Here is a 27,374-nt window from a genome sequence, read left to right as displayed (position 1 = left end):
TGCTGGGAGAGACATACTGCAGGTCATTTCCTCATATTCCAAAAAATGGAGGAGAAATTAGCGGTAGCGAATCAATCACCCGGTGCTTTATGACCAGACCTACCGGGATATAAACCGGAGGAGCCAGGCATGGAGGGAGGTGGCAGAGACAGTGGTATGTTTTCGCCTGTTTTGGGGAGTTTATATCCAGTTTACTTCGGGCTTTTTGGCTTCGTATGTCGCGGGCGGGAGATTCATGTGATTGGTTGTTCGCAAAAAATCCCCAAGCTTCAGATACGCCCACCTCCAAGATTTTTTTAACGCTGCTGTGGAGACGGACTGCTGTCTAAAAGATTGAAAATAGTTAGTTTGATTTTCTCCATAGGGTTGACCGATGCAGTTACATCCCGGAGTGCTGATGTTTGTCACCAAAACATAATTTAATGGTTTTATTGTTGAAAGGGAAACACAGTGTACCTCACAATTACTCAATTACACTTGGGGTGGTTTACATTTGTTCAGGGCACCTCATGATGTCTTTGAAACGACAGGAGAATCTTGGAGAATGAAAGAAAATAGCTATGATCCTGTATTTGCTACTTTTATTCTCCTATGATGTTCTAAATACTTTATCAAAAGCATCTTTGTCATGTAATGAGTCTGTGGGAAACACCCAATGCTTAAAGGTGTTGAGGTTTAAAAATGGCAGAAATTGAAGGAATGATTGCAGATTTCAGGAAGTAGTCATTCTGATCTGTGTGTTGTTTTTACAAAGAAAGGTCCAGGATACTTCAGCCTATGTTAGACATTGTTTCCCAGAACGTTGGACTTATCTTGAATATTATCTCAAAATCTCAGCTGTCATAACTTCAATGTAAAAAATGTTCATACTTTCTTTCATAAAGCCACCTTACAACCCCTCTAGGAAATGAGGTAAAGCTGCCTTCAGGGTTGGATGTTCCCATACAGCATTATGTCAACATGATTTTCTATGAAGGTAAGAAGAAATGATTTGAAATAAATAAATAAGACGGTTAGTGTGAGTTTTGTCTCTCTCCTGGTTGGTGGTTTTCCGTTGTGTCCTGCAGTCATATCCTCCTCGCTTCAGCTCCTGCGTGCTTCTGCAAAACAAGTCGGACCGGTTCAGCAAAAGGAAAATAAAGACGACAGTTTTACTGCTATACAGGACTCGTGACTTCCATACTAAAGGTCATGAAAGTATTAAGACGTTTCAAAAGAGAAGAAAGAACATGTTCAGCTCATTAGAATAATATTATTTATTTATCTGACACAGATTGAGAGGGAATTATCATCTGTGACAAAGGTAGCTAACATGTAAACTACTGCTCATACACAGGGGTTACATTGAGATGTATTATGTGGGGGGGCTCTGCTGTGTCAAGGACAATATTGAAATATACACACACTTTTACAGATATCCAAATATTTCCATGTGCCATTCCAAATGCCATTTCCCTCCCGGTAGGAGCAGCAGAGCCCAGGGTTGCGGTCGAATAGTCCATTTAGCTTAGGAACCTTCCTAACGGAGTGAAATGACCCGGAAGTCCCTCAGTGGCAGCCATGATAAGTGCCGTTCCAATTCTCTAATTGAAAGGAAAGGAGGTTTCAAACTTCCTTTATAACCTCCTTTAGCTTAGGAACCACTGGACCTCCCTAAGCTAAAGGAGAGGAGAAAATGCTGCCCCACAATGCCTTGCGGCCGCGGCATTTGCCGTCACACAACAGTCGGCCGTTCACGGAAACAACCGATTATGACGGAGAAATGATATCATGAAAGTTACGGTGCTTATTAAGCATTTTAAAACGTATGTGGTAAGTTGCCAAAGTGCTTTGTTTTGAACGTTCATCAGTATTATAATCAAAAAGAGAAATATGAACGTTAGTTTTGACTGAAATGATCAAATAAAGTCAACATTTCACAGTCTTTACTGAGCTGTGTGGGGTTTGTTCAACTTTTCAAAGATGTTTGAATGGTGATATACACAGGGATAGATGTTAAGGACTAATGTTTATAATAAATACATTTGTATTGATTTTAAGATCTTTTCATACAATCATACGTATTGGGATCATTTGTATTAATGTGGACCGGAGGGAGAGGGTGACGAGCATAAGTTTCACTTTCCTTTTTTATTTCAATTCCAACTTTGGTCATGAAGAATATGTTCCTCTGTTGTCCCCGTTCATAAAGCATAAAACAACAGCATCAGAGCACGCTGCAGAGTCTCTAGATGAGTTTACAGTAGTCCCTCGTTCTTATTAAACATCCATGTTGTAGTCCGCTGTATAGAAAACTGTAGTTTCCATAGTTTCCCCACAGCAGCAGACGCACATTTATGACGTCCGCTGGCGCATCATAAACACGTCGGATAGTGAAAGTGCAGTCGGATTCTCTAAAGTACCGCAGTCTCTTCTCCTAAGTCCTTTTGAATTCTCCTATCCACTATCCCTTAACCCCGTGACCTTTTACTCAGAGGTCAAGGGATAGACGATAGGGATAGAACTTAGGAGCTGTTTTTTGGACTATTGGACCACAACCCAGATGGCAGCTTCCAGAGAATGGGACCAGTGCCTTTATTGTACAGGCAGAATGGAAACACCCGGGTCCGCTGCTTGAGGACCAGGCCCCAAAACATGGGGCTGTAGGCGGCCCCTTTTTAATTTAATCCCTAGTCCTAGAAGACCCAGTTAGGCTGTAGCAGCAAAATCCCTGAGTGTATTCAATTAGGAAAGAAAGGTTATTTTATGGTCTGTGCAGAGTGCCTTTTTTCTTTTCTCTCTCGTCATATTTGATGACGTCATTGCCCATATAAAAAAGGGCGAAGGTTGATCTTTTTGAGTAAGAAGTACAACTGTGGAGTAGAACTATAAAGAAGCATACAATAAAAACACTCAAAGTACAAGCCCCAACAATGGTACTTAAGTACAGTACTGCAGTAGGTGTACTTCACTCTGGCGGCTGTACCTGTCAGACGGCGCTGTGCTGCTGCAGCTGGCTGGTGAAGAAGCGCTCTCTCCGGGACACCTGCTCGTCCCAGGCCTCCAGGATCTGCCGCTGCTCCCCAGGCTCCAGGCTCAGGGTGTGGGGGTGGGCCTCGTCGATGTGGGCCCTCACCCCCTCCAGGCTGTGGGAGTACTGCAGCTCCCCGCACACCATGCACACCAGCAGCTGGTTCAGAGGGTCGTGGTCCATGAGGTAGCGGTTCCTCCACACGGCGTCAGAGACTGGACCCTCCTCTTCATCCTGATCATAGTCTGCAAACTGAAGATCTGACTCATCTGAGGAGAGGAAGGAAACACAATTCCCCATTTGGATGAGCACTCTCAGGAAGACATTCATAATAGTAGAAAAACCACACAATGTTGTACTTCATCACTGTAGAGACAGTTTTAGATACTGTGTATACGATCAGCTACTTCAGCCAGTGACTTCATTATTATTAGAAGTCACTGGTGTAAAGTCAGTACATTTACTCAAGTGCTGTATTTAACTACAGTTATGAGGTATTTGTACTTTACTTGAGTATCTGCACAATGACTACTTTTACTTTTGGTACTTCAACTATATTTTGATGATAATACTTTCCTATTTTTACTTGAGTAACATTTTGAATGCAGGTCTTTTACTGTAACAGAGTATTCCTACACTCTGGTACTTATTGTACTTAAGTACAAAATCTGAGTACTTCTACTTAAGTACAAGATCCGAGTACTTCTTCTACCGGAAGAAGTCCTTTGCTAAGTACAATGTTGAGGAACTTTTGCTTGAGTATTTTCATTTGTGCTACTTCATATTTCTACTGAACTACAATTCAGACGCCAATACTGTGCTCTTTCAGATGAATATTCTAAGCTATAACCAACACATAATGTATCATGTCTTATTATAGGTTAAGATCACTTGTTCATCAGTTTGTTTTCCAATAAAAAGTAACTTATTACTGAAGATGTCAAATGAATCAGCACTGAAAAAACTGAACAGTTGACTTTAATTAAATGTCAAAAGATCACATAACTGTATTAAGTTAGTAGAAAGCAATAATATTCAATTCAAAATATTATGTTCAACTTAATATATTTGCTTTCAACTAACCTAATACAGTTACTTGAATTTTATTGACATTATACATTTAATGAAAGTCAACATTTCAGTTTTTTCAGCACTTGTGTTCAAATTGTATTTACTTGATTACATTACTGGAGTAAATGTACTTTGCTTCCACCTCTCTGCATTACTCTCAGTTCACAGGGACAGAGTTGATACGTTACCTTGTGCTGGAGCTGAGAAGCCGGAGAATGAAAAGGATGCTGGGTCGGTGTCCTTTGACGTGCTTTAAAGAGAGAAACATTACATTCATCATCACATCGAGCTGGCATCTAAACTCTTTTGAAAAACATAGATCAAGTAATACAAACCTCATGAAATGTTCCGACTCCTCAGAGGAGCTCACCCACTGACCACAATTCTGCAGGGAACATCAGAAAATCAGGGTTTGAACAAAAATAATTCAGATTGTAATGAACTCATCTTTGGCCCCTGGTAGACCCTCACACTATACAGACTGGGTTGTACACCTGTAATGTACAATATATACACTTTGTTCTGGAAATTCTACTGAGCAACAACCATCATTATTTTTGAGTGCAAAACATAATTGTTATCAAACCTTAATATGTCCACTTAGCTATTTCAATGCTGTTACTCATTTGGAGAAGTACTGATTTGTCTTTATTTAAAACATTTAAATACTAATACTAATTAACATACTAATGTGTGCTTTTCTCTATATTTAACATGTTAGCTACTTTATTATTGCCTTTTAGAATATCTATAGAGCGTATATGTATTGAATACACAATATAATATACACATACACAGAATACGAGGCAGTGTAAATGATGCTTGTCCAGCCTATCAACCTCCCAAATTGTAAAAATGTAATACAATTGACACGATATCACGTTTGAAGTAAGGCTGATTCATCATTCATCATGAGTCTGATTTGTTCCTCACAATTTAAAATGTATAATTCAGTTTTTATAAACACCTAAGCAGCTTTTACCTGTGTGTGCAGATCCTGGGCAGGCAGGATGGACCTCAGGTGGTTGGGGGTTCCCCCCGGGGAGACCCCCTTCTCCCGGATGGCCTTCCTGGCTCTCTGCTCCTTCTTCTTTACCCTCCAGTACTCCCTCTTCCTCCTCAGGAAGTCTTCCTCAGACTCCCCTGGGATGGCCTTTGGTGGAACCATGGAGCATGTTGGTGTGTGAGTTTGTATGATGTGTGTGGCGCTCTGAAGCTGAGCACAAGGGATTTTTATTGGACTGGAACTCAGAGTGTGGGGGGGTTCAATAGGTTGCAGGTTGATGCTGGATAGTGGGTTCTCTGGGGGCTTCAGAGGAGGCATGAAGGGGGGTTTGTGTACACCTGTGCGAGTTGGCGTCCACTTTTGTGTCATGCCTTGATGATTCTCGTGATCTCCTCGATGTGTGGACACCATCTGCCCAGTGTCCATGTGGTTCTGCTGGGTCCTGGGGGGGCGGGAGGCAGGGGGGACGGGCAGCTTGACCTGGATCCTGTCAGGGGACTGGTTAGCGCTACATGTTGTAGGGCTAACCACCAGGAGAGTGGGGACACCACTCACTGCAGACAGAGAGGAGGGGGGGGGGCGGGGATGGAGGGGTCGCTTCACTGGAGGATGCCCCCCCTTCACAGTGTTGATGATGAGCCGACCTGGAGCCTGAAGACAAAAACACAACATGGAAATGATCCCACAGGTCAACACAATGAAATAGAACATTTTATATTCAGTATTCTATGTGGTTCATGTCCTTGCTACTGTAGATATGAAATACCTCTCCCATGCTGGAGAGTTATTTATTTTGGTCTTGTAATGTTTTGTGTGGCTTCTGGGAAATATCTATAGGATATAGAATTATCAGAAACCAAGGAAAATGGGTAAGATATAGAACATAACACTTTTGAGGTGACAATGTAGTATGAGTATTAATGTGGTATCCATTATGTGCAGAGCTGGGAGAAGTACTCAGATCGTGTTCTTGTAGTAAAAGTAGAAGTACCAGAGTGTAAGATTGGATTGCAAATGTTACTCAAGTAAAAGTACAAAAGTATAAGCATCAAAATATAGTTACTCGTACTTACTCCAGGTGGAACTAAAGTCTGATTTAAGAGTTGATTATATTTTGTTATGTATGCCAATCATTTCATAAAATGCAAATAAAACACAAACAGACAATAATCTTTCTGAAACATGCATGCGTGTGCCTTTCTCGTTCAGTGGGCCCCTCTTAGTCGACGACTCTCTATTTTTGCTGTTCAAATGTCAAATGGCAGCCAGAGGTTTGCAGTGTGCTGACTCCGGTTACAGCTGGAGAGTGAACGGGGAACCTTGAACTCTGCATGGGTTCCAACCACTCTCTCAGCATTGACACTGATATCTTTAGTATCAACGGATGCTTTGAATTCAGTCATCAGAATTAATCATCTCAAGGGATTATAAACGGATCTTTGTGGGTTTATCTTAACACCGTCGCTCTAGCTATAAAGGCTTTGAGACTTGTTCTTGGATACCAGCGTATTATCCCAGCAAAATAAAAGTTATTGCTCAAAACTAACCAGCCAAAAGTGCAGCTAACATCTGCTCCACATGTGTCTTTCCTCACAGCTAAAACCTGTTCCTGGGGTTTCAGCCCATGGCCTGGCCTGAATGGGTAACAACTACTGTACTGGCCCGCAAATATGAAATACAGTGTCCCTTAAACAAAGGCTAATTAGCATACTGTTAGCATGTGTTAGCATTTTTTTTTTTTTAATTTAACCTTTAATTTAACATAGATAAAAGCATTGAGATAAAATCTCATTTTCAATGCTGACTTGGCCAAGAAGGCAGCAACATTACACATAACACATAACACAAAGATATAAAATACAGAGAACATAACTAAGAAAACTAAAGACGAAAAAGCAGTCACTACATTGTGCACATTAGGACAGTAAGAAAAGTACACTACTTGTTACTGCAAGAGCAGCTGGTGGTAAGGACCTCAGACAACTTCAACTTAAAGCATGCTATTGAGACAAGTGCCCTCAGTTTAAGGCGTGATTGAAGGTCATTCCAAGACCAAGGACCATAAAAAAAAAAAGACTCCTTTTTCCAGCCTCAGTCCGCACAGCAGGAACCTGGACCCGTATCCAGGCACTGGATCTGAGGTTGTAAGAGTCACAAACTGGGGCAAATCTGACACATATGTAGAGTGGAAGCTTACCTAAAATGGCTTTATACATTACAGTGGCGAGCCGTGAGCTTTATACCTAGGCCCTCTGACCCCCACCCCTTCCCTCGAAAAAAAGACGTTATTACGTCACAGCGTATACTTCAGCGGAATATCAAAACAACGGCCCAGGGTGCAAAACGCATCAATGACAGCGACCCTCTACCACACAAAACAACACCTGTGAACCCAATTTGTGTTCTTTGACATTGAAAATGATATTGCATTGTGTTTGTTACTTTCATTGCAGTTGTATGTCTTAAGTGTAATTTGGCATGCTTTTATTTTGAAGGCGAGTTCACGCTGTTGACAGGAAGTTGTTGTTGCTATGGAAACAAGAAAAGTTTCACAGCGGGCGGAACTCGTCATAAAGTCCGCGATAATAAAACCCACCCATTTAGAGGGAAGATATGATTGGTCAATTGTACTGTCATTTGACATTACTCTCTCGTTCAGTTACTATAGCGGGCCCTCTGTGAATCGCAGAGAGGCCCGCTATAGTAACTGACATTCAAACAGAGACTGAACAGGCAGATTCGAAGGATTTATTTCTTTGGAAATGTTATTTTATTAAATCAAGTTTTTTTTCGGTAAAACTAATGAAAAATATAACAAAAATAATATTAAAAAAATATATATTTAAAAAAAATATTTTTTTTTTTAATGTTTTTAAATATTATTTTTTGGAATATCTTAGGCCCTCACAGAGGGCCTAGAGGGCCCTGACGGCTCGCCACTGATACATTAATAAAAACCAATGCTGCATCCTACGCATAGTAAGTGAGGACCATCCAGTTAGGCTAGCATGAAAGATGACATTTCCTATGACTCTGAGCCAACAGCCTAACAAATATATGTTACTGCTGTCAAACAGAGATTGTGATGTAACAAAATAAGCATGGTGTGCAGACCCCTGATGTTACAGTAGGTAACTGAGTACATTTACTAAGTATTATAAGTAATGTACTTAAGTCATCTTTTGACATACTTTACTGGTGTTTGACTGTATGTATCTATGTATGTGTATATATATATATATATGTCAATCAACAAGTAAAGCAGATTAATAATAACAATAATTATTATTATTAATAATAATGATAATTATTTAGATTATAAATAAATAATTTAGGGACAAGGGGGTGAGATTAAATAAATGATGCTTCTTCTCACTCCTTTTCGAACACTAGATGTGGGACTGTTTATGTTGCTAATGCTGTTGTAAATGTCACTTTGTTTTCTCTTACATGACTATGCACCGCAAAAAAAATGTGTTTTGTAAATTATTATTATTGTAAAACCTACCTGGTGATAAACCCCTTTCTGATTCTGATGCTGATTCTACTTTATACTTCTACTCCACTACAATTAAGAGGCTAATATCTTACTTTTTACTCCACTACATGTATTTCATAACCATAATAGTATAATACTGGTAAATGATCCATTCTGCATTCGGAGTGCATACTTGTACATTTAGCTCATAATACTTCCGTTCTTTATTATATTCTGAAATAGGCCATTCTGTAGAATGAGTACTTTCCCTTTTTGTACTTGAAGTATATTTTAATACTTTTACTAAAGGACAATTTTGAAGTTAGGACTCTTACTTGTAGTGTAGTACTTTAAGACCATCGTATTTGTAAAGTAAAGGATCCGAGTAATTCTTCCAACACTTGTAACGGACTGAAAAAACCAACATCAATGTGTTTGTTGTTAACATGTTAGTGTCATGCATGTTAGGAAAACGAAAGAGTAGACGACTACAATTCATTTCAGCTACTTGTACTTTACCCAGGTATTTTCCTTTTATACAACTTTATACTCTACTTCATTTTGGAAGCAAATATTGTAGTTTTTACTCACTACATTTATTTTACAGATGTTATACTAGTTACTTTATAAATTCAGATTTTGACACACAACACCTATGAAAAACTTTAACAAGGTGATTATTTGTTATAGATTAAACCATCCAACATTATATTTAGCTAAATAATTCATAACTAAAACAATGTGTGGGTTAACAGACAGCAATTCTGCTAAAACGTTTCTTTTTTCTAAAATATTTCACAGTTCCAGCTTCTTAAATGTGAAGATTTGCTGCTTTTGCTTTAAAATATAACAAATATTTTATGAGTTTTATGAGTTTTTTCTGTAATGAGTACTTTTACACCTAATACTTTAGGTATATTTTCCTTATCGTACTTAAATACCTTTAATTAAAACCATTCCTGATGCAGTACTTTTACTTGAAGTTAAGTATTTTTACAGTGTGGTAAAAATCGAAATACTTTTTCCGCAATGGAATGTCAGCTACATGTTGCAAAGGGTACACAATGATCATTATTTGCATGTGTCTCATTACCTGAGTGTGTTTGGGTCGACTGCTGCTTTCTGCCTGTCTCTCTCTCTGCCTGGCTCTTAGCCTGGCCCTCTGCTGCCTCTTCATCAGCTTCCAGTACTCCCTCTTCCTCTGCAGGCTCATCATCCCACTGTGCTCGGGCCCCACGCTGCAGTATCCTTCAGCTGACGGGGAGTTTTGGCCTTCTTCTTGAATGTCTTGTTCACAGTGTTGTTGCTGTGGTTGCAGTTGAACCATGGGTAGGTGGTGTAGCTTTGGTGGCTCTGGGGAACAGCTGCTTTCATGGCTTTCTGTTTTGGTGGGAAGACTCAGGGTTCTGTGTGGTGAAGATGGGATGTCAGAGGCTTCCACTGAGGGGTCCAATATGAAATTTGAATGGGTTTGGGATGAGTGCTCACAGGTGGGATTCAGGACTACCTCGTTGGAGTTGGGAGGATGCGTGTCGCTACTTTGGGGTGCGTCTTTGAGATGAGGGCTTTGTGACCCCGCTGGTACCAAAGCATCGCCATCGCTTTTTATCTCCAATGTCAAATCAGCAGCAATGGGAGCCCCCTCATTCTGGGGTAAGGTGGGCTCCATCTCTTGCTGTGAGGCCTCCTCCTTCGACTCTATTTTGATGTGGGTCACTGTGCTCAGGGATTCTTCCAGGAGTTTCTTCATGGAGGCCACGGCTAGCAGAGTGGTAGCCTGGCTGTCTGAACTCAGAGCTGGGTCAGGCTCCGGCTGAGGCGCTGGAGGTGGTGGTGGTGGGGAGGTGGGGGGGCTGATTTCTGGACAGATGGCATGTTCTGGTTGAGAATTTAGGTCAACTGCTGGCACAGGCTCAGACTCTTGTTTGATCTCATTTGCATTTGGCGTAATAGGCACACTGTTGTTGGGGAGAGATTGTGCGTATCCTGTGAGACTCCCACCTTGTGTGGCAGTGGTTTCTGCTGCTTGCTTCTGGGCCCTCCTCCTCTGTAAGGCTGCAGTGGCCCTGGCATGTAAGACCCCCTGCTTCAGTCGAGCAGAGCGGGCTGCCCTCTGCTCTCGTTTCTTTATCCTCCAGTACTCCCTCTTTTTAGCCATCCTCTCCTCCTCTGTTAACGCTGGATCCAGAGAGAGCGCTGACAGAGACACCGCACTACTCGAGACGGTCATTTTCATGACACAGCCACCGAGGTTAGACCCTGCTGTCGGCCCTCCAGTAACGGTGTTTTGAGAGATTTGAGGACGAGTGAGTCTGATCTGACTAACAGTTTGGATTGCTGACTTGTGTGGATTACTAACAGTTGTGCTTTCAAGTTGAGTCCTTGGTCTGATTGGCAGTAGTCTCGGAGGCTTGTTGACCGACTGTCCAGCAGGAGGAAAAGTGACTCTTACCTGAGTAGGGAGAGGTGGAGGGGGGGGCTGGTTTACACGAATGGGTGTGGTGCCTTTCTGTTGAGTATTAGGTGGATGCTGAGGTTTTGAGATGGATGTATTATTAGCTTCTACGTGACACTCTTCTTCACCTCTACGTGCTGCAGTGTTGTGATCCGTAGAAACCTGGGGAATGTTAATGGTCAGTGTCCCGTCCTCTTTGATGAACCCTCCAATGGTCTCAGAGGCGTTGGTCAGGGTGCTCCCTCCCGATTGGGCCATGGCTCTGGCCCTCCTTATCTCCTCTAGGATGTCCTGGTAACGCTTCACTCTTCGCATCAGAGAGTCCTTCTCCATCAAACGACCCCTCACTTCCATTGACAGCTTAGCTCGCTGCTCGCGCTTCTTTATCCGCCAATACTCTCGCCGTTTGGCTATGATCTGCTCAGGTGTGTCGTTGGGGTCGATTTGGGGCATATTTCTGCTACCATAGACTGAAGAAAGAAACGGGGATTTACATCTTATGTTTCTTTGATTCATGAAATTCCTCTGGGCGTCGATAATCCTTTGCCTAGGTGTTTTACAACGAGCGATCCCTTTGGAAACATTAGAAATATTGACATAACTTGGAAGCTTTCTCTGGGTCTCCCCTCGCTTTCTCGCGGATATAACATTACATGTGATGGCTGTCTGTGGTGTCCTATTCCCATGTGGGTTTTGTGGTATTATCCGATTTGTTTGCAGGTTAACTGTAGCTAACCTTGCTGCCCAACTTTGCACTTTATACGTTTCCCTTTTGGCAGATGTAAAGGAAGTTTTGACCCGGGTAGGACACTGCTTCTGGACGGCCCCTCTCAACAACGACTGAGATGGAAGATGCTGAAGAATGGCGCCCCCTACAAGTCCTGCTTTCTGTGCTGTTTGCCTTGCCATCGTCATCTCACCGCTCTGTGTCCTTTCTCTCGCTTTAGCCACCTGAGCTGCCTGCTTCGCCCTCTGCTCTCGCTTTTTGATCCGCCATTGCTCTCTGCGCCTGGCTGCTCTCTGGTCCTCTGGCTCCATGACAGAGTGCGAGTTGCTAACACCTTTAGCCCTCTGCATGGTGACCAAGGCACTCTTTGTTCCACTCTGAGGTGTCGCTGTTTGGCCCTCTGTTTTAATAGAAACTGGGACACATGGAGAAGACACAATAATCATACCTGTGGTCACATTGGGGGGTGAGAGTTTGGGCTGAATGCGTAATACAACTTGTGCCTTATTCTGCATTTTTGGGACTGACGCACCCTGCATAGACACGCATGGCTGAGGGTGTGTTTTAGCGGAGCTGCCGTTGGTAGTTCTGGTCACTCTGACTAGAGGCACTGAGTTCAGCTGGGTTCCACTGTGAGAGGTGACAGCTCTGCTCACAGCACCCCTTACTGTAGCTACGTTGCGCCTAGCAGCTATGGCAGGGATGGAACTTGATGCAGTGAACTGAGGCAAGACCTTGTTGAGTTCCATCGTACTGAGCCATTTCTCCTTTCTGTCAGGGGCTTCAACTGAGCTGTCCCCCACTCTTTTCCCAGTCTGTGGTGCAGGAGATACGTTGACTGCTTTGTACGAGCCATCGTTACTCTGCAAAGGAGAGGAGAAAGCAGCAAAAGAGCCGGATAAAGTGGAATTCCCCGCTGCAGGGGCGTGTAGATGTACGAACTTTCCCCCTTGACTGTTGTGTGAGGACTTTCCTCTGCGCTCTGTCAGTCGGGCCCTCTGTTCTCGTTTCTTTGTTCTCCAGTATTGTCTCTTTTGGGTGAGGGTGGCATCATCATATTCCGAGGCCGGACGGTAGCGGTGGGACGCTGAACCAGCTTTGTCTTTTGCAGTTGGCATCGCAAGCTTGGACAGCCCATCAGTTCTCGTCCAAAAGTACTGGTTGGCTATTCCCTTGTCACACTGATTCAATTCATCCCCTTAGTCGTCCCTCCATTAACATACATGGTGTCCTCCTATATGAAGCCGCAGTAGGTGTGATGCTCTGCTGAGCAGCTGCCAAATCTCTCAAACATCACATCGGTATGCATATGACCTGAGAAGAAAAAAAACAAGTCTTAGTTGCATGTTACTTTGTCCTAATCCTGATATCAAAGACAGTGTGATCTTAGGCAACTACACATGTTCTAACAAAGTCATTGTATTTAATAGTCTTTAAAAATAAGTGAAGCATTCTGATAAAAATGACTTAAAGTTGTGTAACGATAAAATGTACGACATGAATTTGATTAGTAAGCTGTATTGAAGCACATTATCAAACCATTTATATTGTTTCCTACAAAAAGCACACGTGAACAGGTCCGAAAGCGAAAGGATTTTCAGATATTTCTCACTTGTAAAACAAAGGAATACACTAATATGTGAGTTTAGATTAGATATGACTCCCAGTTAATTTTTCATGTGGTTTATCACATTTGAAACAGTTAATATGCAATGGATTCACATATAGTTAGGATAATTGTGAAAACATGAATTTAACATGCTTACGAAGTAACTCTTGATTTATTACTAAAGAGATAAATTACATTTGGGCTCGTGCAAGTGTTTCTCTTTCCAGTGACGCTTGTTTAAATGGATTACATGTAGATCAAGACAATGCATGTGTAAGCTAAGACGCCCATCTCCTATCTCACAACACGATTCCCACGTGAGACAGGCTAAATGTTTTTAGTGGCTGAATATTCAAATGTACTATTTACAACTATGAATACAAAATATCTGCAAACCACAGCATATCTGCTGATACAAACACGTCGCGTGCATGTAGCATATGTAAAGCTACAGGAACCAGGAAGGAAGCAGAGCGACACTGTCCCTTTAAACCTGTCCCTCTCTATCACAAATTATATCTGTCGAGAGCCATTTTAATTCTTTTTTCTGTGTCTATTTGATAATAAACGCAGCGAAACGACCCAGCTGATGCCTAACTAACGATACACACAGAAATACGGTGAATAAGAAGCAGCTTCCGGGCGTAAATCGAGCCTGAACGCTGTGTCTCTCTCAGGCACAATGGACAGGATCTTCCTGTTCTGTCCACACGGACTGTCTGAGTGTGCTGCCTGTCTAAAAGAAGAAAACCCGCGCATTACTGTCGTAAAGCAGGCCGTTTGGAAACATGTGTAAGAAAAACATGCATACCCGATACCTTTTAGTTACACCTAACTTTCCGGGACAGTTTTTGTGAACGTTTTTGGACAGATATATTGCCAGGACACTGCAGCTACTTTCCGCCAGCCAACCGTGCTCTGAGGCTGCCTTGACAACGCTGAAAAGTACCAGGATGTAGGACCTGGATGCGCGCGCTTGTGTGTGCGTGTACTATACGTTTTGGACACACAGACACAGCACAGTGAAACGCCCCCTTCTTTTCAAATCCGAGCAGAAAAATGATATAAATATAAAAAATTGTGACTTTTATCTTGCATGCATTAATTACAACCAGCCTGGCTTGCTTGTTAGGCCTAAGCTTGTTTTACTTCAATATTTAGTGAAATGTGGAACAGTAGCCTACATACATAACCAATCTAAACAGCATCCAGAAAATGCACAGTGATTACATAAACAGGCAGTAACATATAGTCTTTACCAACTTGGAGCAGCTGCTGGACAAAGGTCCATTGATTTATTGGCTTTTTCTACAGATGACCTCGATTCGTGAGCAGAACCATCAGGGATAGGGCCACAGTGCGATTTATGGTTGGAATATTATAATAATATAGGCTATCATACCAAATGTGCATCATTGATGGGCTTAGCAGTAGGCCTACACACATTTGTAAATCATCTCGTCATGAATCCAAATCTATTTTCAAGGGAGATGGGCTCCATATCCATCTAAATTATAATGATTTAATTCCAGTATGAATTGAATAACTACAAATAACATAAAAAATAGGGCTGATAACATTATCCATTATCTATTTAGACGAACTGCAGTTGATTAGTAAGAAAACATGTTACAAATGTTCACTGTTCAGCTTCTAGCACATTTGCTGGTTTTCTTTGTCCTCTGACACAGCAAAATGAATGGGATTGGTCTACTGTTCAGACAAAACACGCCATTTGAATATGTCTGAGTATGTCAATTGGCCCTTGATTAAAGCACAAATTAATGACTTTAGCAAATACTGGGTATTTTTCTTTAAACAGTTAGCTGCAGCGCTATTTATAATCAAGCAAGCTATTATCTAGCATACCCACAATATAGCTCATTTTATAACAACACTAAACACAGGATTTCATTTAAAAACAGTATCCTTCAGGGGATCACCATGCAGCACAACATATGAGCTGGAGCTCATGGGGCCCTGATTCCCCATGGACCCGCCTCGCGTTTTAACCGATGCTCTGCCGAACCAATGCGCTTCTGTCATCGCTTGATTTTGTGAGAACAACCGCATTAGTATTAGCAGCTTATCAGTATTAGCGCCTGCTGCTACATTTGCTCCCCCCCCCCGGGGTGGGTGTGCATTGTCGACGCTGCTACTGTCTCTTTAAATTTACCCAGGAGCCCCTTAAGGAGCCCCAGGGGCCCCTAGTCCGGCTCCCCACCCTGAAGACAAGCAAGAGCCTTAAAATACATTACTGGAGGCCTTCACCGAGGCGCCACCACACAGCGCAGCGCGGAGGAAGTGGATTTCCAGCGGAATACATGACTGTGTGATTTTATGAAAAGTTAACTTGGCTCCCGTGCGGGGCGCGTGGGGGACATCGTAGAGCACGGGCTCCTCCGCGAGCGCCTGCTGCCAGATGCGTGTCGAGCGGAGCCGAGCGGTGTGAACATGTCACTGTTGTAACATGTTGTTTCAGTGTGACATGTCCCGCTTCTGCGCTGCCACACAGTGAAGAAGGAGGAACAGCAGCCACTATTAAACAGCGGCCAGGCCAGGGATGGAAGAGAAAGAGACGGGGGAGAGCGAGCCTGTGGACCTCCGGTGTGCCGAGCAGGCTGAGCTGCTCTCATTAATAATAAGCGGGGAGGAGGAAGCGACGCGAGAGGAGAGTGACTTGGGAGGTAAAGAAAAAACCTGGGGTTATTATTCTTGGTGTTTCTCACCGCAAAGTGGGACTGCGTGGCTGTCAGAGCCACGGCCATTGTCAGACAGCCAGTTAATCCGTGTAGGGACAATGCCATGGAGCAGCATGGCCCCTCCGTCTCTGTGGCTCCTATAAACAAAGGCTCAACAGCACGCAGGCAGGCGCACCAAGGCACTCAGGCGCCACCTAGTGGAGAGCACCGGTACCGGCAGACTCATACCAATGGATACACAATAATAATATGGGTTATTGGAATACATAATCCATATTAGATATATGTTACACCGGCAGTGGCTCAGTCAGTAGGGGCTTGGACTGTGAGCCGTAGGGTCGCCGGTTCAAGTCCCCGAACAGACCGAAATATGGAGTGTGGACTGCTACTTGGAGAGGTCCCAGTTCACCTCCTGCCCTGCCGTGGTGCCCTTGAGCAAGGCACCGAACATCCCCCTTCCCCCTCACTCCCATTGCTCCCCGGGCGCTGTACAATAGCTGCCCACTGCTCCTAGTACTAAAATGGGTTAAGAGCAGAGGCCAAATGTCACTGTGTGTGCTGTGTGCTCTGCATGTGTGATCATTAAAGAGGGTTTCATCCCTCCCAATTCTTCTATTCTATGAGATTCCTTTATGTAGAACTTAACACTCTCAATTGACTTGAACAGTGTGCAAACTGTGTTTCAAAGTTGTTTTATAAAGAGTGATAGTGCTAGAAATCCAATTGGAAAATGTCCAGCTGTCAATCATCAGAAGCCAAACAATGACCTCTGAGAATATCACATTTGAATAACATCTCTAATTGATTCTTTCTTTCTTTAAATTTGCAATTGAAATCAAGGGAGGCCTGTGAACAACCACAATCTGTGTATGAAAGAGTAGTCTAACATTAAGGTAAACTACGCAATGGCCCGGGACACAGAGAATAAAGCCTGATCCAAACATCTTTTTTTGTGGCTGATACCAAAGTTGTGTGAGTGTTTATGGGTCTGATATTTTTCTTTATAGAAGCACATAATATTTCTATTTTTAATTATTGTGAACCAGATGCTATTCATTAAGATGTACATTTACAATGCACAATTTAAACTGTAAAATGTTTAAATGAACAACTTTGGCATTCTTGTGTGCAATTCTCACACTTATAGAAACAGTAGATGTTGTTCCTAGTGTAACAGTGGTACAATAAAAGAAGAATATTAATTGTTGATGTAATTTATACATTCTTTAATGCATAAAAAGTGGTAAAATAGCCCATATTAGGAACCGGTAACAGATGAAAAGTAGAACTGGTGATCCAAACTCATGAGGGTGCCTTTTGAGATGTGTAGCCACCATAACAACATGTACATCACATCTCTCTTGTTTCTGTCAGATGAGGACAGTCTTGCCAACGGCCATGAGGAGGAGTCAGAGGCCGGCATGGTCACGCCTGTCGGGTCCCCAGGCACCAGCTACTGGAGCATCACAGAGGGCCCGGACCAGCCCCCCCTGCTCTCCCCGGCCCCCGGGCCCTCCGGACGCAAACCCAGGGTCCAGAGAGCGTCGCGCCCGGGCCTGAGCCGCATCCCCGGCCGAGACCACCGCCGCTACTACCACGAATACTGGCGCAGCGAGTACCTGATGGACTTCGACCCCCAGCGGCACGGGATGATCTGCATGGTGTGCGGCAGCTCGCTTGCCACCCTGAAGCTCAGCACCATCAAGAGGCACATCCGACAGAAGCACCCGGACTCTCTGCTGTGGAGCTCCGCAGACAAGGAGGTCATCCGCTCGGGCTGGGAGAGCCACTTGAGTCTGGGCGGGGGTCAAAGGGTATTCAGTTCTGCTGCGGGACCCTCGCCTGAGGAAGAGGAGGAGCAGCTGGACTCAGACCAACACAGTGCCGGTGGGTAGGAGCTTTCTACATCTCACACTTGGTGGCAGTGTGGCTTTATGTCTTGGCATGGTGGTGTGAGAGGAGAGGATGATGTCATGACTCAGTCCTGATGTATAGTTGGGCCTGCAGAGGGGGGAAGGTGCCTGGACGAGACTCTTCTGAGGAAGCCTGTGGTATATATTTCAGATGAAGTCAAACTAGAATCACACAATTGGATAATGTTTAAAAAAGCAATCTAATCCAGCCTTTTCACATACAAGGCAAAAAAAGCCAATACTATGGTTCTTACAAAAAAAAGGCCCAAAGTAGTTCTTATACTGTGTTCATGTGCTTCTGGTCTAATCTGATATTTCCAAATAGTCAAGCAGCACTGCTTAAATAAGCTATTTGTTCTACATTAAAACCGAGGAAACACTTGTAAAACAAAAGTAGATAAATATGTAAGAAGAGTTTTGACTGAACTCAGTTACCTGTCATTAAAACCAAAACGATGGTATTGGTGAAGCAGGGCTGTGGCCAGCCTCTGAACAAATACAGAATATTAGCCCCCCCTATAAAGCCATATCCCCCAAATATCAGTTAGCTTGAGAGGGTTTGGTATGGTTCTTTTGGAATAGAGCCAGGCTAGCTCCGATTTCAGTCTTTATTCTAAGCTAGACTGAATTCAAATAAGTGTATCTCTCAAAATGTAAATGAAATACCATCACTGCCAATGGTTTCAGGATTTATTTTTGTAATTGGCAGTAGGTATCACTAAGAAACAAAAGAATGTGTATGCAAAGGAAGGAGAGAAGAACACTGCTAGCTAGCTTACACTAATAATCGGCTTTTAAAGTGTATGGTAAAGGAAATGCTACAGGCTTGCAGGCTCTAAAGATTCCACCTTTGACCAGAGATGGCAAAAGTACACACACCCTTTACTACAGTAGAAGTACAGATACTCGTGTTTAAGAATACTCAAAGATTGAAGTACTGACCTAACTTCTTTACTCAAGTAAAATATTAAGAAATATGGGCTTTGAAATGTAACTAAAAAGTAGCCATATCTCCCACCTGTTTTATAGAGTCAAGCTGGTAACTGGACCACACTTTATATTATTAGAACATTAAAGAACTTATATTTCAAACGGTAATACTGTCATTGTCATCATCATACATACACCGGTCGTGTTTTCTGTATGACATTAGGTTGAAAAAGGCGCGCAATGATTCTAATAATAATAACCACGCCACCAAATGCAGATCAAAACTAAAGAAGAGCCTGTTTTGAAAATAGTGGAGTAAAGTAGGGATACCAGACAAATGTACTCAAGTATAGGAACAAAGTATTTGTCCTTCACTTCTTCCCACCTCGGTCTTTAACCGGACTTTCTGTGATCTTAAAGCACGACGGTCAGGTAGCTACAGCAGGTCAGAGCTACAGGGTTCAGACACTGGAGCAGTGTGCCCAACATACACTGCCTTCATTTGAGCCACGTAGCGTTGGAGGCCAGCCCACAGGGGCTTCCTTCCTGTAAAGGCCTTGGTTTTCTGCTTTCAGTAACAAGTACTTCCCTTTTCATGTTTTCATGATCACTGTGGATTTGCATTGGCGTCCTCTAACCCCATCGTTTGAATGTAGCAGTTACATACAAAGTGAAAATAGGTCAAACAGGTCAATTTAAATGTTTTAACTGATCATTTCTAAGTGAATAAGTATCTCTTCTTTTACAGTTAAAGAGTCACCCCCAACAAGTGCACATTTAGGTCTAAGAAAAAAGGGTTTATTTCGGGGAAAAAACATGTATTGTTTGATTCCAGTGTAGTTATAAGGACTTTATTTAAAATAACATGTTCCTGTTTGATTGAAAATAAATCCCTCCTTATCTGTTTATTCATCAAAGTAAATGTAGTTGATGCCTTCCCTTGTTCCCACATCTTTTGCTTATTTCAACATGTGTCATGTAAATGCTCATCTCGGACGTCATGTAATCAATATGATCACTTTGTTATCTCTGTGTTCAAACGGTGAAACAGGCCATCAGAGTATTAAGAAGGAAACTAACTCTGTCATTTGAATGTAGAAATATCAAAGACACCATTGCTACTCCCCAAACAAGCTTTATAACTTAGTTGTGTTTTATATTTTCTAAATCCAGCAGAACCCCTGGAGCCTTTGACCCCCCAGGAGCAGCCTCAACAACCCCCCAGTCTGTCTCCTGGCTCTGATGAGGGTGAAGCCCCCCCGCCCCAGGAGGAGGAGCAGGAGGAGGAAGAGGAGGAGGGGGAGGAGCAGGACGGCCCCGGGCCCTCGGCCCAGACTCTGGAGCGCTACCTGAACGACTCGCTGCACGCCTGGTTCCGCCAGGAGTTCCTGATGGAGTACGAGGCGGAGGCAGGCCGGCTGCTCTGCATGGTGTGTGGGGGGGAGCTGCCCTCGCTACACCTGGACCACATCAAGAGCCACGTGCTGGACACACACCCACACTCCCTGGTGTTCAGCTCCGAGGAGAAGCACTGCATCCTGCAGGCCTGGGCCCAGGCTCACGGTAAGACCACAGTCTCTGACCTATCACAACCTCTGGATTGTCCATCCTGTCATTCAGTCTTATCTGAAATGTGCTGACGTCACACACACAATCAAAGAGTCCATCAACCCTTTTTATCACTACGTATTGGGATCAGTGTTGCCCTGGTAACAGGGTGAGCCCCGTCACCCTCTTGAATCTTCCAACACGGCCCCCACCCGACCAAAGTCCATGTCTGTTGATTTGAGGAGTTACTCATTGTGCTGCATTAGCAACAATTTAACCATAAAGACTATTTCAGCAACAGTTCCCTCAGACCCCCCCGGCACATTTGGGCTTTTATCAGAGTAACAAAGCAGTGTTCATCCTCACCATGGAGGAACTGGACAGGCACTATATGTCTATACCCATGTGACACATGTTCCATTTATTTCTTTAAGAGCATTTTTTGTGAATAAAGCGCAAGAGTCAATTTGATTTATATTTTTAGTTGTGTGGTTTAAATTGATTTTAATTTCAAATATTTGAATATATCTCACAATCCAAATGTCTTAATATTTGTTATTATAATATATTATCATTATATAAGTAGCATAAGAATGTCCTATTCTTTTAATTGTATTATTAGTTTATTTAACCCTGACAGTGCACATTAATAAACATGAACATTAATAAGGATTTATTTTCCATTTAAAAATGAACATTTAAGAAACAATGTATTGCACACATGTTGGGATATATTGTCCTACCAACAGTAGTTACTGTGAAAAGTAACTCATCTTTGTATGTCTTCTAATGTTCATGTGTTGTGTGATTCTCTGTCCCATCACAGAAGAGTCAGAAACCTCAATCAAATCAGAGCCGGACACCAAAGAGGGGGGGGTGGAGCTGTTTGCTCAGGAGGTGGGGGCCCTGCAGCTCCACACGGACCTGTACCCCGAAGGCGACGGCACTTTAACTCAGGACACTTGTCTCATCGGTGAGGACGGGGGGGTTGGAGCTCCACAGCAGGGACCCCCGCCCCCCCGGCAGCCCAGGAAGAGGCGGCTGCGCATGGGGGACCCGTGGCGGCTCCGCCTGGACTACCTGGTGGCCTACGGGCCCCCGGGCCGGGGCACCTACTGCATGGTGTGCTCTCAGGTGCTGCAGGAGATCAAGGTGAGCAGCTTTCGCAGACACATCCAGGAGTGTCACCCCGAGACCACCACCCTGAGCCGGGGGGACAGGGAGGCCATGGCCGCCGCCTGGACCAAAGACTACCCCAGCGAGGGCTCGCACATTCAGAACGGTGTGTAGTATGTATTTATTTGATCATGAATATTCCCCTTGAGATTCAGAATGTGTTTAAGTTGGGTACATCGATACTTTAGTTATCCAAGTTGGGAAATGGTTTTGTCACAGCAGCATTTGGACAGTCAATGTACAAGAATTGCAACATTTCTTAAAAATAGAAATAAAATAAACATCAAAAGCAATATATACATATTCACATTGAAAAGACATATATTCAGAAGAGAATCTACACACTGTAAAATATGCAGAATACATTCTTATTCTCTTAATAGACCAAGGAGAGCAGTATAACCTTTAGAGCCTTGGAAGGCGCCTATATCAAATAAATGAATTATTATTATTATTATTATTATTATTATTATAACAAACAATACAAAATATATAATAATTATTATTATTTACTATAAACAATAGCAGCAAGAAATTAAATGTTAAACTATTAAATGATACAAATGAATATATAGCTCCAACAAATATGATACTATAATGATACAATTAGAGCTAGAGATGTTCATGATGCTGAATTCACCGTGTGAGTTGGCAGACTAAAGTATGGTGGTTTCATTTTTTTGTTTACCTACAAATTCCTCGTACATGTAAACCTACCTGGTAATAAACCTGTTTCTTATTCTGAGCCAGAGGTGGGAGAAGTACTCAGATCTTGTACTTGAGTAAAAGTAGAAGTACATGAAAGTGTTCTCAAAGCTGGTAAAGGTGCAGCTAGTTTGAATGACTTTGTATACTGCAGGGTAGCTTGTGAATTTACTCCAGGTGGAACTAAAGTCTGATTTAACACTTGATTATATTTCACATCATTCATCCACATCTGTAAAGTAACTAAAGGTATTACATACATGTAGTGGGGTAGAAGTACACCATGTACCTCTGAACTGTAGTGGAGTAGAAGTACAAAGTAGCAAAGAATGGAAATACTCAAGTAAAGTACAAGTACCTCAAAATTGTACTTGAGTACAGTACTTGAGTAAATGTACTTAGTTACTTTACACCACTGGCTACAGTGTTACCTCTCTCTGTTTCATCAGAAACCCCCCCGAGTGAAGCTGAGGTCCTGAACCCCCCGGGAGAGACGGACGAGGACAGCCCCCCCGATGTCAGGACGCACGGCAAAGTGATAAAGAAGGAGGAGGGCGTGAGCGCAGCCAAGAGTAAACCCAGGGAGGAGGGCGCCGCGGGCCCCCCCCCCCGTCACAGCCACTACCCCGGCAAGGACCAGCGCAGGAACTACCAGGTGCGCTGGAGGCGGGACTTTCTGATGGACTACGACTGCCGGAGACACGGCCTCACCTGCATGGTGTGCGGCGCCACGCTGGCCACGCTGAAGGTCAGCACCATCAAGAGGCACGTGCAGCAGGTGCACCCCCACTCCCTGTGCTACAGCGCCCAGGAGAGGCAGCAGGCCCTGCTCAGCTACAGCCAGACGGCCCCCAGCTTCACACACTCAGAGGACTGCTGCTCCCCCCAGGACCACGGCCCCACCCAGCCGGCCCCCACCCAGCCGGCCCCCGCCACAGCCCCCGCCACAGCACACTCTGGCACTTAGAAAGGGCCTCCGTCCGTCGCTACTCGCGTGGCCCCTGGTCAGAAACAGCCCTCCCTCTTCCTTTTAACCCTGCTGTCTTGTTCGTTCCCTTACTTTGGTGTTCCTGGTCAAATGGGACCTGTCTGCTTTAACTGCACTTAATTAACACAAAAACTTACCACCAAATGTAATTTAGCACCCTATTAATCTTTAAACAATGTCTCAGACAGGTTTACATGAATAACTGCAGTGAGTATACAAAGAATAGAGAGTGAAAATGTATTCCAAAATCAACGTGGTTGTTGATTTGTGGAGTGTACTCTCTGATGGATGAACATCATCTAGGGTTATCCATTCATTTCCTATGGGGCTCACTTTTGAACAGGAACATCAACGTTGACTAAACCACTCAAAACTCAATGAAAGTGGTGATCAGAATTGATTGATGAACGTAGTAGAATGGTCAGATTTGACCCAAACACACAGGGGGGTTAAAGGGAAATGTATTTTTTGTCGAGTAAAGCGTTTTGGAAAATGGACTAAATCTGAGAATAACACTAAGGTTGACAAATACTGCAATTTTCCCTTTTCCCCCCTTCTTTCAAAATGTTGGTAAGCTTTGACTAAAGGGGCAGGTAGGAAATGTCACAACCTTAAAATATCACAACCTTAATGTCATGGCCTAAAAAAAGAAAGTCCGGTTCAGCTCTGTGTGAACCTTTTTAGATTTAGTAATACATTATAATACAAATGATGTAATATTTATGGTAACAAAAACCCTTTCTCACGCCAGAAGCTAGATGAACCCTCTAAATGTGTGCCCAAAGTGATGGTAACCCTTTCAAAAGGAGCTGGATAATTATCCCAGCAGAGGAAAGAACAGCGAGGGGAAACCAAGATTGAACATGACCCTCACTCACCTGCCTAGTGATGTAGGAGAGCCCAGAGTCAAATAAGGTCAATCATTTGTACTCAAATAACCTGACAGATTACACATGGCATCTGATTAAGACAACCGTTGACCTCCGCTACTAGTACAAATCACATGAAATCTGAAGGGCTGCGGTCAAATAGACCAAAATAAATGTTTTTTTCTTGGCCTGATGGCATTTACCATCAAGCTCAAGAAGAAATGTGAAAGAGAATTCATAAGAACTTAATACATGAGGCAAAGACAGAGCGGTGTTCAGAGGCACAAGGCACTGACATTAGCCTAGGTGCTAATGTGACAGCGGCATGTTGGTTAGCATTTAGAGGATTCAAACCGCTCTTATCATGGCTTCCACTCAGATACATCTGGGGAAATTCAATTTGGAACCTTCCTAAGCAAAAAGGATTTAACCGCGGCCCAGCCTTTGTGACGTGCCAATTTTTGGCGCTATTGTGGCCGGCTAGCGTTAGCATGTTCATGATTAGCCATCATGCTAGCAGCTAACTCACCACAGTTTATCGCCCACTCGCCCCGCAATAAGTCACTTTTCAACCAATCCATTATCTGCTGGGTGATTTAGTGCTAAATGAACTGTGGTGAGTTTCAACACCAACAGCCAAGTTCCTTTTCATTTCCCACTAATAGGAAAAAGGGGCTTAAGGAATTCAAACTCCTGTTAGTATTTAATATTAATAGTTCATATTTTCTTCCTACAAATTGGCTTATTTGAAGTCATGGTACATGCTTACTACCTAATATAATGTTCCAGGGCTTGTTTCTGGTCAGGGCCTGAGTCTCAGGAAGTTGAAAAGTCTTCGGTGAGGCCGAGGTGAGTTGGTTTTATGATGATGTGTCTGAAGACAACACAGCACTTTGTCCCCAAAAATGTACTTAACCCCAGCTGTCCTGTCCAGCTGAATGAGACTCTGATGTTATTGCTGAAGACAATGAATGCCAGCGTGCAGTCGCTCTATTTAATTCCTTGTTTACAGTGGAGGAGACCCTGTCTCTCATCGTTATAATGAGATATGTTATCTCTCCGTCAGTCACCGGCCTGCATCTTACCATCATCTAGCTAAAACTGCACACAAAAAGGATATGTAAATATATGAAAAAATTGAATTATTTTTCCTTTATACAAGCACTTTTATGCACCCTGGTTTCTACAAAGCGTGTTGGTTATTATGTCCAGTTTTTCTACTTCAATCATAATTCAACAAAGACTTTGTCCTCTGACGGCTGGAGAGGGTTTCTTGGACTTTAACTTTGGTACTGCTTTATTTTACCTTTCACTGTACAACATGTATGCAACAGACGATGTGGAGGAATCATTTCAGCTGTCAAAGAAAGAAAAGTCATAAAATGTCACGTCTTCACCTGGAAAATGTAACTCAGGGATTCTGTTTTCATCAACAACCATTTCATCCGTTATCTTTTAGAGGCGTGATACGTGTCAGCTTTGGTTGTCTAGGTGATGCTATGAAGACAGCAGAGTAGTAGGGCTACTGTTAAAGCAAACCAGGAAGTGGAATTCTAATATATTTGAGAAAGTCTGAATTTAGAAAAGAAATTATATAATATAAGACATTTGTTGTATTTTGAGAAAAATATAATATTAAAAGACAAATAATATAATTAATGTAATGTGTGTAATTTCAGAAGAGAATCTGAATTTTGAGGTAAAAGTCCTGTTACAATTAAACAAAAGACTTATATCAAGCTAAACAAGTCATATTTTGAGGGAAAAGACTACATATTTGTACAGTTCCTTTTTTTCTTCAAAGTCTTCTCTTAGCAGTGCCCCTAATACTCTGGTGTACATTGACAGAATTTGCTCAGTTGAAGCTTTTGATCATGACGTGATAATGAAGGACTCTGACAGAGAGACACTGTCAGATCTCAGTCCAATGTTCCACTTTGGCTAAGAATAGCCCCCCCCCCCCCCCCCCCCCCCCCCCCCCCCCCCCCCCCCCCGTCACTCTGGAAGAGTTCTGATATAGCACTTAATTATTTAAAAAATGAAGTAACAGTGAAATGAATGATAGAACATGTGATGCATGTGTGTGTGTTTATACTGTGTGTGTGTGAGTGAGAGAGGTCCTCTTTGGCTCCTCACTTTTCTTTACTCGTCCACTCACCTTTCATTTGTACATGGCCAACGTGTGAGAAAGCATTCTCTCCTCCGTGATCTTTGAATAAATACTCAACACCACGACACTGCTGTGACCTCGTTTCTCTTTTCATTCTGTTTCTGGCTTCTTAAATCGTATCCCTGATCTGAATTCTGGACGTCTTCTAGAACATGTCAGGGTTCATTTCCTGTTGCAGTGCATCTCAATGACAACTGCTGAAAGGAAGTGTACATAAACTCAAGCTGTTGCCTAGCAATGCAATTCAGTTGAAATGGTCCATAGAGTAGCTTTAGTGTCCATATAGAGGGAATGGCATTCCTCTGCTAGAGCTTGGGTCCATTCACTTCCTGTCAGAGGTTACTGGAACAGGAAATGAAGACATTTTCAAATACTGCTATCATCACTGAAATCGGCAGATAAACGCTGACATATAAAAACTGTTGGGGAAATATTTTCCAAGGCCCATAACTTTGACCCAGTTGATCAGTTCATACTGTCCTGACTGAGCACACGCACCTGAAACCTTGGCTGCTGTGCTCTGTGTTGAGTCCTGACTCCAATTGCTTCAGAAGTTTCCCCCACAAAAACTACTGTCACAATATACTGTTTATTAAGAAAAGGTTCAATACCTGTGAAATAAAGTACACCATGCAATATAATAAAGCCGATTACCCACAGATCAGAACTGATTTTAGACACTTAGCAACTATACTAGCTAAATATTGGGATTTACAAACAAGAACAAAACTAATCCCAGTTAGAGGCAAATTAAATCAGATTTATGACCGCCCTCCAAACAATGGCTTTCTATGAGTGACCATGATTTACGTCAACTAAAATGATCCTGATAACTCTTCACCTAAACTATACTTCTGGAACAAAGTTTGCCTTGACAACAGATCTAGGAAAAACAGCTCTATGTTCATTTTAAGACAGCCAAAAGCTGACTGCTCTCCTCTGCACCCCCCCCCCCTCATCCTGAGTGTGCTGTTCATCTGCAACATAACATGCTAACATTGTAAAACTTTAAACATA

General features: G+C 42.9%; 2 protein-coding genes across 5 annotated transcripts; one reads left to right on the top strand and one right to left on the bottom strand.

Annotated features, from left to right (window-relative positions):
- Positions 1 to 218: 218 nt before the first annotated feature.
- si:dkey-28a3.2 lies at positions 219 to 16,205 on the bottom strand. 3 transcript variants are annotated; one of them, XM_034130878.1, is made up of 7 exons: positions 16,086 to 16,205; positions 9,659 to 13,061; positions 5,064 to 5,738; positions 4,417 to 4,466; positions 4,270 to 4,331; positions 2,966 to 3,279; positions 219 to 1,100 (listed from the first exon to the last, which is right to left on the bottom strand). In XM_034130878.1, the coding sequence occupies exons 2-6, from the start codon at positions 12,863 to 12,865 to the stop codon at positions 2,969 to 2,971; spliced, it is 4,305 nt and encodes a 1,434-aa protein (XP_033986769.1). In that variant the 5' UTR covers positions 12,866 to 13,061; positions 16,086 to 16,205; the 3' UTR covers positions 219 to 1,100; positions 2,966 to 2,968. The 3 variants fall into 3 exon arrangements, with proteins under 3 accessions (XP_033986769.1, XP_033986768.1, XP_033986770.1); XM_034130877.1 differs by lacking the exon at positions 16,086 to 16,205 and adding an exon at positions 14,175 to 14,279; XM_034130879.1 differs by lacking the exon at positions 16,086 to 16,205 and adding an exon at positions 13,968 to 14,039.
- Positions 15,513 to 26,169, top strand: si:dkey-106g10.7 (uncharacterized protein C11orf95). Of its 2 annotated transcripts, none has more exons than XM_034130881.1 (5): positions 15,513 to 16,043; positions 17,433 to 17,945; positions 20,078 to 20,464; positions 21,276 to 21,731; positions 22,780 to 26,169. In XM_034130881.1, exons 1-5 carry the CDS (start codon positions 15,920 to 15,922, stop codon positions 23,295 to 23,297), a joined length of 1,998 nt encoding a protein of 665 aa, XP_033986772.1. In that variant the 5' UTR covers positions 15,513 to 15,919; the 3' UTR covers positions 23,298 to 26,169. The 2 variants fall into 2 exon arrangements, with proteins under 2 accessions (XP_033986772.1, XP_033986771.1); XM_034130880.1 differs by having other exon boundaries at positions 20,075 to 20,464.
- The last annotated feature ends 1,205 nt before the right edge of the window (positions 26,170 to 27,374 follow it).

Source organism: Trematomus bernacchii, unplaced genomic scaffold, assembly GCF_902827165.1.
Source record: "Trematomus bernacchii unplaced genomic scaffold, fTreBer1.1, whole genome shotgun sequence".
Taxonomy (NCBI): domain Eukaryota; kingdom Metazoa; phylum Chordata; class Actinopteri; order Perciformes; family Nototheniidae; genus Trematomus; species Trematomus bernacchii.
This window is presented reverse-complemented; position numbering and strand designations above follow the sequence as displayed.